The 13,876-nt window shown below is 41.7% G+C and overlaps 1 protein-coding gene across 1 annotated transcript in view; it reads right to left on the minus strand.

Annotated features, from left to right (window-relative positions):
• Nucleotides 1-9,475: 9,475 nt before the first annotated feature.
• The window catches only part of LOC109885886 (butyrophilin subfamily 2 member A1-like), a 46,618-nt gene continuing 42,217 nt past the window's right edge, over nucleotides 9,476-13,876 (minus strand). The window contains exon 13 of the mRNA XM_031812999.1: nucleotides 9,476-12,138. Within this exon, the coding sequence (XP_031668859.1) occupies nucleotides 11,609-12,138 (530 nt within the window). The 3' untranslated portion in view covers nucleotides 9,476-11,608. The remainder of the gene's footprint in view (nucleotides 12,139-13,876) is intronic.

A 13,876-nucleotide genomic window follows, 5' to 3' on the forward strand; every position in this document is an offset into this window, starting at 1 on the left:
CCAAAGAAGAGCTGGAGGCGGCGAAGACCGCCATTCAGCCAGGATCTGCCAGAACCGCCATTCAGCCAGGATCTGCCAGTACGGAGCTGCCCCTCTGTCCCGAGCTGCCCCTCTGTCCCGAGCTGGCCCTCTGTCCCGAGCTGCCCCTATGTCCGAGCTGCCCCTCAGTCCAGTGGGGTCATTTAGAAGGGTAGCCGTGGTTAGGAGGCCACGGAAGCGGAAAATGTGGCAGACAAAGACTATGGTGAAGTGGGGGCCACGTCCAGCACCAGAGCCGCCACCGCGGACAGATGCCCACCCAGACCCTCCCCAATAGGTTCAGGTTTTGCGGCCGGAGTCCGCACCTTGGGGGGGGGGTACTGTCACACCCTGACCATAGTTTGCTTCGTTTGTTTCTATGTGTTGTTTGGTCAGGGTGTGATCTGAGTGGGCATTCTATGTTGTGTGTCTAGTTTGTCTGTTTTGTGTTTGTGCCATACAGGACTGGTTTTGGGTTTTCACATTTATTGTTTTGTAGTTTGTTCATGTATAAAAAAAAACGCCTCTCCTTCAACGGAAGAATCCCGTTACACCCAGACTGTCTGGAAACATTACCAACGGTTACATCCAAGTCAGGCTGTCTGGAAACATTACCAACGGTCACATCCAAGTCAGGCTGTCTGGAAACATTACCAACGGTTACATCCAAGTCAGGCTGTCTGGAAACATTACCAACTGTCACATCCTAGCCACAGGCTGTCTGGAAACGTTACCAACTGTCACATCCTAGCCACAGACTGTCTGGAAACATTACCAACTGTCACATCCTAGCCACAGGCTGTCTGGAAACATTACCAACTGTCACATCCTAGCCACAGGCTGTCTGGAAACATTACCAACTGTCACATCCTAGCCACAGGCTGTCTGGAAACGTTACCAACTGTCGCATCCTAGCCACAGGCTGTCTGGAAACGTTACCAACTGTCACATCCTAGCCACAGGCTGTCTGGAAACATTACCAACTGTCACATCCTAGCCACAGACTGTCTGGAAACATTACCAACTGTCACATCCTAGCCACAGGCTGTCTGGAAACATTACCAACTGTCACATCCTAGCCACAGACTGTCTGGAAACATTACCAACTGTCACATCCTAGCCACAGGCTGTCTGGAAACATTACCAACTGTCACATCCTAGCCACAGACTGTCTGGAAACATTACCAACTGTCACATCCTAATCAGAGTGTCTGGAAACATTACCAACTGTCACATCCTAGCCACAGGCTGTCTGGAAACATTACCAACTGTCACATCCTAGCCACAGGCTGTCTGGAAACGTTACCAACTGTCACATCCTAGCCACAGGCTGTCTGGAAACGTTACCAACTGTCACATCCTTTCCTCTTCTGTCCTCAATTCAAGGAACATAACTATTCTTACCTCTCTCAAAGTTTATTTTGAAGAGAGTATCTAAGGTCCCTCCTCTCAAACCTCCTCTTCCAATGAGCTTTGAGAAAGGGGTGCGGGATTGAGGAGACAAAGACGGAGGAGAGTTTAACAGCTGGTAACATGTTCACACACCATAGACCGCTTTGCCAACATGAAAGAGAGGAGGATGGCATTGGTGTTCAACTAGACTATAAATCAAATGAAATATTATTGATCACATAGACATGGTTAGCAGGTGTTATTGCGAGTGTAGCGAAATGCTTATCCTTCTAGATTCGACAGTGCAGCAGTATCTAACAGGTAATATCTAACAATTCCACCTCAAAACCTAATACACACAATCTAGTAAAGGAATGGGATGAGAATACTGTATATAAGTATAAAATATATGGTTGAGCAATGACAGAGCGGCCAAGATGCAATAGATAGTAAAGAATAGATAGTGAAGGATACAGTATATACATATGAGATGAGTAATGTGAGATAAGTAAACATTCTTAAAGTGGCATTATTAAAGTGACTAGTGTTCCATTTATTAATGTGGCCAATGATATCAAGTCTGTATGTAGGCAGCCACCTCTCTGTGCTAGTGGTGGCTGTTTAACAATCTGAAAGCCTTGAGATAGAAGCTGTTTTTCAATCTCTCTCCCAGGTGTGATGCACCTGTACTGACCTCGCCTTCTGAATGGAATCGGGTAGTGGCTCGGATGGAACAGGTTGTGGCTCGGGTGGTTATTGTCCTTGCCTAGCAGGCTCACAATCTTTTTTGCCTTCCTGTGACATTAGGTGTTATAGGTGTTCTGGGAGGCAGGTAGTTTGCCCCTGGTGATTTTTTGTGCAAACCCCACCAACCTCTGAAGAGCCCTGTGGTTGTGGGCAGTGCAGTTGCCGTACCAGGCGGCGATACAGCCCAATAGGATGCTCTCAATTGTGCACCTGTACAATTTGTTGCGCCTTCTTCACCAAATCAAATCAAATCAAATGTATTTATATAGCCCTTCGTACATCAGCTGATATCTCAAAGTGCTGTACAGAAACCCAGCCTAAAACCCCAAACAGCAAGCAATGCAGGTGTCTGTGTGCGTGGACCATTTCAGTTTGTCGGTGATATGTACACGAGGAACTTAAAACTTTCCACCTTCTCCACTGCTGTCCCATTGATATGGATAGGGAGGTGTGGATAGGGGGGTGCTCCCTCTGCTGTTTCCTGAAGTTCACGATCATCTCTTTTGTTTTGCTGACATTGAGTGAGAAGTTATTCTCCTGAAACCACACTCCAAGGGCCCTCACCTCCTCCCTGTAGTCTGTCTCGTCATTGTTGGTAATCAAGCCTATCACTGTATTGTCGTCTGCAAACTTCATGATTGAGTTGGAGGCGTTCATGGCCACGCAGTCGTGGCTGAACAGGGAGTACAGGAGAGGGCTGAGAACGCACTCTTGTGGGGTCCCAGTTTTGAGGATCAGCGGGGTGGAGATGTTGTTTCCTACCTTTACCACCTGGGGGCGGCCCGTCATGAAGTCCAGGACCCAGTTGCACAGCGGGGTTGAGACCCGGGGTCGAGACCCGGAGTCTCAAGCTTAGTGATGAGTTTGGAGGGTGCTGTGTTGTTGAATGCTGAGCTGTAGTCAATGAACAGCATTCTTACATAGGTTTTCCTCTTTACCCTATCCCACCTGGATATGTGCAGTGTGATGGCGATTGCACCGTCTGTGGACCTATTGGGGCGGTAAGCAAATTGGAGTGGGTCTAGGGTGTCAGGTACGGTGGAGGTGATCTGATCCTTGACTAGTCTCTCAAAGCACTTCATGATGACAGAAGTGAGGGCTACTGGGTGATAGTCATTTATTTCCGTTACCTTAGCTGTCTTGGGAACAGGAACAGTGTTGGCCATCTTGAAGCATGTGGGAACAGCAGACTGGGATAGGGATTGATTGAATATGTCTGTAAACACATCAGCCAGCTGGTCTGCGCATGCTCTGAGGACGCGGCTAGGGATGTCGCCTGGGCCGGCAGCCTTGCAAGGGTTAACATGTTTAAATGTTTTACTCACGGTGGCCACGGAGAAGGAGAGTCCGTAGTCTATGGTAGCAGTCTAGGATAGTAGGGTTAGTCAAAAAACTATGTTTTGCGAACACACGAACACACACACACAAAAATCAGTACCATGGACGGCCACATGATATTTAGCAACATTGATTGGACAATTTTTTGTTGTTGGTATCTTTAAGTTTGTTTTCAGTGTATTAAACTAAGCATACAGTATGTAGCCTTCTTGATTTGAGAGTGTTTACATTTTTAAGTGTAAATGGTGCTGGAATAGCGGAGGCAGTGCTCATGTCGTCTTTTGTTGATTTGAGGTAAGTCTGTGTTTCTAAATCAGTGGTTGTTAGTAAACTGTCAAACGTTAACTGGCTTGACCTTGCTGCAGACTTCTGTGACTGTTGTCTTTTTATTGTCACGGCCTTATTGTATATCATGGTGGTGTATGAACGAATGGGTTGTAGAGCAAACAATGCAATTATCACAACATAGGTTGTAATATGGCTTAATTTACTGGCTTGACTTCCTCAGTGATTTTACCCACAGACCTCTACTGGTCATAACTAGCTAACTGATGTATAATGTTACGTGTCCTTGTGTTAGAGTTCTGATGTCTATTGTATGAAACCATGCTGATATTGGCTAGCTAGCTACTTGCACCAAGATGGCTGCTGTAGCATGGATCTGACATGCAACAAGATGGCTGCTGTAGCATGGATCTGACATGCAACAAGATGGCTGCTGTAGCATGGATCTGACATGCACCAAGATGGCTGCTGTAGCATGGATCTGACATGCACCAAGATGGCTGCTGTAGCATGGATCTGACATGCACCAAGATGTCTGCTGTAGCATGGATCTGACATGCACCAAGATGGCCGCTGTTGCAAGGATCTGCTGCAAGGAGATACAGCCATGTATGAGTCACATGCTAAATGCCACCACCATCACTGCAATAGAGCATGCTAGCTAGTTGTTCATACAGCAATAATATCAAAATACATGGCTAGAATTACATCAAACTCTAACAGGATACTGTAAATATAGCTAATATACATAGTGAATAGAACACAGCACTTCAGAACATTATCTACCGCTTGCATGTCAATATCAGACTGGGAAAAAGATATGTTTGCGATCTCATCCTATCTGCAGCCATAGCCAATGACATGACCCCTTATTGATATCTGACGTAAACCAACCAATTAGAATAAATAAACATTTAATACACATGTCTGCTTTGGCAAAGGGAACATTACTAACCACGTTACACAAGCATGATACATTTATGGATTTAAAAAAAGTTTCTTCGTACCTCTTGACTAGGTCTCTCATTGTTGGGTCCATGCTTCCTTTAACCTGTTAATTACTACAATATTAATTACTCTTTTCTGTAAGCCTTTATAAAGACTTCATAAATGCCAGTGGAAATGCACAAGCTTCAATTAACATAACCACAACTGGTACAAGGCTTCCACTCACAGGTTGCCAAAAAGTACTGATGCCACGGCCCAACTAAGCCACGTCTCCAATGATTGTACCTTTATATTCAACACAATTTATCATTTGGTATTCTTTATTAGGATCCCCATTAGCTGTTGTGAAAGCAACAGCTACTCTTCCTGGAGGTACACACAAAACATGGTATAATATCGAACATTAATAGACAAGAACAGTTCAAGGACAGAACTGATTTTAAAAAGGCACACGTAGCCTACATATCAATACATACACACAAACTATCTAGGTCAAATAGGGGAGAGGCGTTGTGCCTTGAGGTGTTGCTTTATCTGTTTTTAAACCATTATAATACATTATCCACACATGTACCCATTATCCACACATGTACCCATTATCCACACATGTACTCATTACCCACACATGTATTCATTATCCACACATGTACTCATTATCCACACATGTACTCATTGTCCACACATGTACCATTAAAGGTACCAAACAGTACCATGTTAGATCATGTGTACATCTGAAGGTACATGATGTGTATTTTGATCTTTTTGCACCCCAGGGAACAATACTGTACCTTAACCAGGGGTGGACTTAGTGATTTGGAGGCCCCAGGCAGAGTCCAGTCTGAGGCCTTCACCGGACAAAGCATCTGAGTGAGCGAAACAGCACTACTCTTTACTAAAGAAATGCATTATCTATTAATTGAGTAAATTCCTGTAATGTTTATTGTATTATTCGTGTTAAACTGTTTTTGTTTTTCTGGACATTTTAATTATATTCAGTACCAGTCAAAAGTTTGGACACACCTACTCATTCAAGGGTTTATCTTTATTTTTTACTATTTTCTAGTGAAGACATCAGAACTATGAAATAACACATATGGAATCATGTAGTTACCAAAAAATGTATCAAAATATATTTTATGTTTGAGATTCTTCAAAGTAGCCACCCTTTGCCTTGATGACAGCTTTGCACACTCTTGGCCTTCTCTCAACCAGCGTCATGAAGTAGTCACCTAGAATGCATTACCAGGTGTGCCTTGATAAAAGTTCATTTGTGGAATTTCTTTCCTTTTTAATGCATTTGAGCCAATCAGTTGTGCTGTGACAAGGAAGGGGTGGTATATAGAAGATAGCCCTAGTTGGTAAAAGACAAAGTCCATATTATGGCAAGAACAGCTCAAATATACAATTTGGAAAATGTCAAGGACTTTGTGAAAGTTTCTTCAAGTGCAGTCGCAAAAACCATCAAACGCTATGATGAAACTGGCTCTCATGAGGACCGCCACAGGTAAGGAAGACCCAGAGTTACCTCTGCTGCAGAGGATAAATTCATTAGTTATCAGCCTCAGAAATTGCAGCCCAAACAAATGCTTCACAGAGTTCAAGTAACAGACATCTCAACAATAACTGTTCAGAGGAGACTGTGTGAATCAGGCCTTCATGGTCGAATTGCTGCAAAGAAACCACTACTAAAGGACACCAATAATAAGAAGAGACTTGCTTGGGCTAAGAAACACTAGCAATGGGAAAGGGAAAGGGGGATACCTAGTCAGTTGTACAACTGAATGTATTCAACTGAAATGTCTTCCGCATTTAACACAACCCCTCTGAATCGGAGAGGTGCGAAGGGCTGCCTTAATCGACATCCACGTCTTCGGCGCCCGGGGAACAGTGCCTTGATGCCTTGCTCAGGGGCAGAATGACAGGTTTTTACCTTGTCAGGGGACATTAGACTGGTGGAAATCTGTGTGATTTTTGGTTCCAACCGCCGTGTCTTTGTGAGGCACAGAGTAGGTGAACGGATGATCTCCGCATGTGTGGTTCCCACTGTGAAGGATGGAGGAAGAGGTAGGATGGTGTGGGGGTGCTTTGCTGGTGACACTGTCAGTGATTCATTTAGAATTCAAGGCACACTTGTTGCTGTGATGTTTTGCTACCATGCGGTGTTGTCCTGTGTTGCTGCCATGCTATGTTGTTGTCTCAGGTCTCTCTTTATGTAGTGTTGTGTTGTCTCTCTTGTCGTGATGTGTGTTTTGTCCTATATTTGTATTATTTATTTATTTTTTAATCCCAGCATGCGTCCCCGCAGGAGGCCTTTTGCCTTCTGGTAGGCCGTCATTGTAAATAACAATTAGGTCTTAACTGACTTGGCAGTTAAATAAAGGTTACATATTATCTTTTTTTAAATTTAACAACATCTGCAGCGATATGTCATCCCATCTAATTGAAATGCATTCCAGGTGATTACCTCATGAAGCTGGTTAAGAGAATGCCAAGATGTGCAAAGCTGTCATCAAAGCAAATAGTGCCTATTTGGAAGGATCTCAAATCAAAAATATATATATATAACAAAAAATATATAACACTTTTTTGGTTACTACATGATTCCATATGTGTTATTTCATAGTTTTGATGTCTTTACTATTATTCTACAATGTAGAAAATAATAAAAATAAAGAAAAACCCTTGAATGAGTAGGTGTGTCCAAACTTTTGACTGGTACTGTATATTTACACTGGCAGAAAACAAGCATTTCACAAATACCAAATGCACTTGTTTGATTTAAAACAGTCAGTTGGTGACATCTACAGGACAGTTGAGCAGTGAGACTCTATCTGAAACACCAGGGTTGAAGAATGGACAGAGTTTCTTAGTGAAGGTGCAGCCAGTGAAAGAGTAGATATGAGACCTGTCCTCCACATTGAAGGAGTCCTGACACTTCTCATAATCCACAAACACCCCCACCTTCTGGGGCTTCTCTCTCAGGGAGAGGGTGACATGGGCGGGTAGTAGAATCCCTGCACTCTCCATCCCACAGTCATACAGTCTAGTATCCATCATCAGGTCTCAATGTAATCCTCCCTGTACTCTCCATCCCACAGTCATACAGCCTAGTATCCATCATCAGGACTCAGTGTAATCCTCCCTGTACTCTCCATCCCACAGTCATACAGCCTAGTATCCATCATCAGGTCTCAGTGTAATCCTCCCTGTACTCTCCATCCCACAGCCATATCATATCATACTAATTTGACTGTCCTGGATGTACTTTTACTATATTACATTTAGTCTATGAGACCAGTCTTAATACACAAGTGGCTCCTGGCATTATACCTAAAGTGAACATTGCCATTGGCTGCACATGCATTATCAGAAATCTCATGGAGCCTTGTTTTTGGAACACTGGAATGTGAGATGTAATCTACACCTTCTAGGAACACTAGAATGTGAGATGTAATCTACACCTCCATTAGATACACTGGAATGTGAGATGTAATCTACACCTCCATTAGGAACACTGGAATGTGAGATGTAATCTACACCTCCATTAGGAACACTGGAATGTGAGATGTAATCTACACCTCCATTAGGATGATAGAAATCCTCATTATTTTCTTGAATTTGAGAGCGATTTTGTCAGTATAGCCTTCACTCTCTCTTTCTGACTTCTGAAGCCAGTGGGGTGGGTGCTGCTTCGTGACAATGATCAAGAGCAGCTGCTCACCGATTGACTCCTCCAATGCAGTTCCACCTCAATCACTACCAAAATATCCCCTATGTGGGCGTCTTCTATCTCTGGTTAATGCTTGATCTGATTGACTCTTGGCCTCAGCCTTACTTACCCATAATTACAGCTGTCAAAGACACATGGCTGGTGATCAAAGTACATACATGATAGTTATGTCAGGATAATACTCTGGCTTGTAGAGTATTGATGAGTTTGGACCAGATCAACAGGACAGTGAGGACACTATTCCACTGGTTGAAAAAGTACCCAATTGTCATACTTAAGCTTTAAAAGTAAAGATACCTTAATAGAAAATGACTCAAATAAAAGTAAGTCACCCAGTAACATTCTACTTGAGAAAAGGCTCAAAGTATTTCATTTAAAATATACTGAAGTATAACAAAAGTAAATGGAATCGCTGAAATATACTTGAAATATATAAGTTAAAGTATAAATCATTTCAAATTCCGTATATTAAGCAAACCGGATGGCACCATTTCCTTGTTTTTTAATTTACGGTGAACCAGAGGCACAGTCCAACATTCAGACATCATTTTACAAACAAAGCATGTGTTTAGTGAGTCCGCCAGATCAGAAGCAGTAGGGATGACCAGGGCTGTTCTCTGTTTAGTGAGTCCACCAGATCAGAAGCAGTAGGGATGACCAGGGCTGTTCTCTGTTTAGTGAGTCCGCCAGATCAGAAGCAGTAGGGATGACCAGGGCTGTTCTCTGTTTAGTGAGTCCACCAGATCAGAGGCAGTAGGGATGACCAGGGCTGTTCTCTGTTTAGTGAGTCCGCCAGATCAGAAGCAGTAGGGATGACCAGGAATGTTCTGTTGATAAATGTGTGAATTGGACCATTGTCCTGTCCTGCTAATCATTCAAAATGGAACTAGTACTTTTGGGTGTCAGGTAAAATGTATGGAGTAAAAAGTACATTATTTTCTTTAGGAATGTAGTGAAGTAAAAGTAAAAGTAGTCAAACATATAAATAGTAAAGTAGAGTACAGATACTACAACTAATTAATTAAGTAATACTGTAAAGTATTTTTTTATGATACAGTAGTCTGATACACTAGTCAGTCTGATACACTAGTCTGTCTGATACAATCAATTAATAAATCACATTTATATATTAAGCTCTTTTTTCATCATCCGATGTCACAAAGTGAAATACAGAAACCCAGCCTAAAACCCCAAACAGCAAGTAATGCAGATGTAGATGCACAGTAGTCTGTCTGATACAATAGTCTGTCTGATACAGTAGTCTGTCTGAAACTGTAGTCTGTATGATGACAATGATGGAGATTAAACTATTTTTAAACACACAGGCAGAACATTTTGTTATCAAATGATCAATATGTAAAACACATTTATTTTGTGCTGTTGCTACATTGTTACCTAAATGTAGGAGCACACAGCAGAAAGGTTACACAACCAGTTGCAATTTTAGCATGTAAATCTTGTGCATTCCAGCAACGCCACTATACAACACAACACTAAACAATACATTCATTGCAAGGTAACGGTTACAAACGGTGCCCACAAACTTTCAGGACCTACATAAAGCTGTCCCAACAGCAGAGTCCCAACAGCAGAGTCCCAACAGCAGAGTCCCAACAGCAGAGTCCCAACAGCAGAGTCCCAACAGCAGAGTCCCAAAAGCAGAGTCCCAAAAGCAGAGTCCCAACAGCAGAGTCCCAACAGCAGAGTCCCAACAGCAGAGTCCCAACAGCAGAGTCCCAACAGCAGAGTCCCAACAGCAGAGTCCCAACATCCCAACAGCAGAGTCCCAACAGCAGAGTCCCAACAGCAGAGTCCCAACAGCAGAGTCCCAACAGCAGAGTCCCAACATCCCAACAGCAGAGTCCCAACAGCAGAGTCCCATCAGCAGTCCCAACAACAGAGTCCCAACAGCAGAGTCCCAACAGCAGAGTCCCAACAGCAGAGTCCCAACACCTTACCAGCTGATATGGCTGACTTGTTTAAACAAATGTGTTTTCTACTGACAATTGAGATGTACAAACTATGGCATAAGGGGACGACAAGCGGATAAGAGACAATCCGTAATTTTGATGAAGCCGTTAATGAGCGAGCTAGGACAGACGTTGTCAATATAACTACTTGTTCAGCACTTTTGAAATATACAAAAAAGGGAAAAGGGACCAGATGATTAACGTGAGGCACATGGGCTACTAACAGCTTACTACACAACATACACTTAGTATTACTTTCTTAGCTACAGTCTATATATCTCCCTGGCATATTACATCATTTATGCAGCAGCATAAAAGGCATTTTTGGGCTCACCTTGTTGTGCTGTGAGCACTTCCTTCCAAACCACTCTTTGTTGAATTTCTAACTTGTTGTGTAATGTTTATGTCCAATGGCCAATAAGCACCGATACGGTTTATCTATAATTTCACTCCATTATTTATCTTCATATGACAAGGATTAAAAAGGATTTGCCAGTAGATTGTCGACTTGATTCATGATACTGACTGCCAGCTAAGATTTTGAAAGAATGATGTTGACATGATCTGTCCAATCAAAGCTGCTGTACATGTAACATGATTTGACGTAATTTTATCTATGACCTTGAGCCTTCTTGGATGGGCACTTCTAATGTAACTCTATGGCAGCACCCAAAGGGCTAGAATTTTGGAAGTCTACCCATCGACTTCGAGGTGACGTCGTGTCCCCATGAGAGACAGAATACTGAGCCAATCACGGCACAACGCTCCGTATTTGTTGCTGGCTTGCCCCACCACCACAGAAAGCACTATACTTTTAGAAAACACAGAGAATAAAAAAATATATATAACACACTCTCATGAAGACCGAACAGTCCAAGGGAAAGAAAAACGTCAAAGATGAGAAGGTATCTTTAAGAAACGTCAAAGATGAGTCAAACATTAACAAGAAATCGGTGGTCTGGGATGGTCCAGTACCAGAATGGGTTCAGATCCAACCCATTGCTCTTTCAACATTCCTACCTTTACCTCTCTGTCCAATCCAATAAACAATCAACTGGCCCACTCTACAACAACAACAAAGATTGACAGGAAATCTATAACTAAGATCTCATGTACATTAAGTCTCTCAATAGGAGTTACTGCAGTTTATACTGAATCTGCCCTGTTTGATTTAAAACAGTCAGTCAGTGACATCTACAGGACAGATGACCAGTGAAATACTATCTGATCCACCAGGGTTGAAGAATGGATAGAGTTTCTTAGAAAATTTGGAGCGTGTGAAAGAGTAGATATGAGACCTGTCCTCCACATTGTAGAAGGATACCTGTCCCTTCTCATAATCCACAAACACCCCCACTTTCAGGGGCTTCACTCTCAGTAAGAGGGTGACAGGGGAATCAGCGTGAGCTGTGTACTTTCCATTCTTTAGCTCCACAGTCCAGTATCCTTTATAAGGGATCGGTCTAGACCTCTCATTCCTATTGATGGACCTTCTGACCACTCCCAAAGTCCACTCAGTCTTCCCCTCCACCTTCACCTCATAGTAGAACTTCCTTGAGAAGCCCACATTTCCGAGGACACCGGACCAATTTTTATACCTCTTCCTGTTGTCAGAGAGAACCGGATTTAGTTCTCCATGTCTCACTTGTTTCCCGTCATCAGACAGGATGAGGTTACGATGTGCAGAATCAGGGTCTAGAGTCACATTCACTGTGGAGAGAAACATACACTATGTAAACACAATGACATCATGACATCAACCTCAGTGGTATAATATACTATGGTAAACACAATGACATCATGACATCATCATCAGTGGTATAATACACTATGGTAAACACAATGACATCATCATCAGTGGTAAAATACACTACGGTAAACACAATGACATCATGACATCAACATCAGTAGTATAATATACTATGGTAAACACAATGACATCATGACATCATCATCAGTGGTATAATATACTATGGTAAACACAATGACATCACCATCCGTGGTACAATACACTATGGTAAACACAATGACATCATCATCAGTGGTAAAATACACTACGGTAAACACAATGACATCATGACATCAACATCAGTAGTATAATATACTATGGTAAACACAATGACATCATGACATCATCATCAGTGGTATAATATACTATGGTAAACACAATGACATCACCATCCATGGTATAATACACTATGGTAAACACAATGACATCATCAGTGGTATAATATACTATGGTAAACACTGACATCATGACATCAACATCAGTAGTATAATATACTATGGTAAACACAATGACATCATGACATCAACATCAGTAGTATAATATACTATGGTAAACACAATGACATCATGACATCAACATCAGTAGTATAATATACTATGGTAAACACAATGACATCATGACATCAACATCAGTAGTATAATATACTATGGTAAACACAATGACATCATGACATCATCATCAGTGGTATAATATACTATGGTTAACACAATGACATAATCATCAGTGGTATAATACACTATGGTAAACACAATGACATCACCATCCGTGGTATAATACACTATGGTAAACACAATGACATCATGACATCATCATCAGTGGTATAATATACTATGGTAAACACAATGACATCACCGTCCGTGGTATAATACACTATGGTAAACACAATGACATCATGACATCAACATCAGTAGTATAATATACTATGGTAAACACAATGACATCATGACATCAACACCAGTGGTATAATACACTATGGTAAACACAATGACATCACCATCCGTGGTATAATACACTATGGTAAACACAATGACACCATCATCAGAGGTATAATACACTATGGTAAACACAATGACATCACCATCCATGGTATAATACACTATGGTAAACACAATGACATCACCATCCGTGGTATAAAACAATATGGTAAACACAATGACATCATGACATCAACATCAGTGGTATAATACACTACGGTAAACACAATGACATCAACATCAGTGGTATAATACACTATGGTAAACACAATGACATCATCATCAGTGGTATAATACACTATGGTAAACACAATGACATCATGACATCAACATCAGTGTTATAATACACTATGGTAAACACAATGATATCATCATCAGTGGTAAAATACACTATGGTAAACACAATGACATCATCATCAGTGGTATAATACACTATGGTAAACACAATGACATCATCATCAGTGGTATAATACACTATGGTAAACACAATGACATCATCATCAGAGGTATAATACACTATGGTAAACACAATGACATCAACATGAGTGGTATAATACACTATGGTAAACACAATGACATCAACATGAGTGGTATAATACACTATGGTAAACACAATGACATCCGAGACACTATTTGGTACATTATGTTACGTTTCATATGGTATGTAATAATTTGTGGATGTCAC

The sequence above is a fragment of the Oncorhynchus kisutch genome, unplaced genomic scaffold, assembly GCF_002021735.2.
Source record: "Oncorhynchus kisutch isolate 150728-3 unplaced genomic scaffold, Okis_V2 Okis04b-Okis11a_hom, whole genome shotgun sequence".
NCBI classification, from domain to species: domain Eukaryota; kingdom Metazoa; phylum Chordata; class Actinopteri; order Salmoniformes; family Salmonidae; genus Oncorhynchus; species Oncorhynchus kisutch.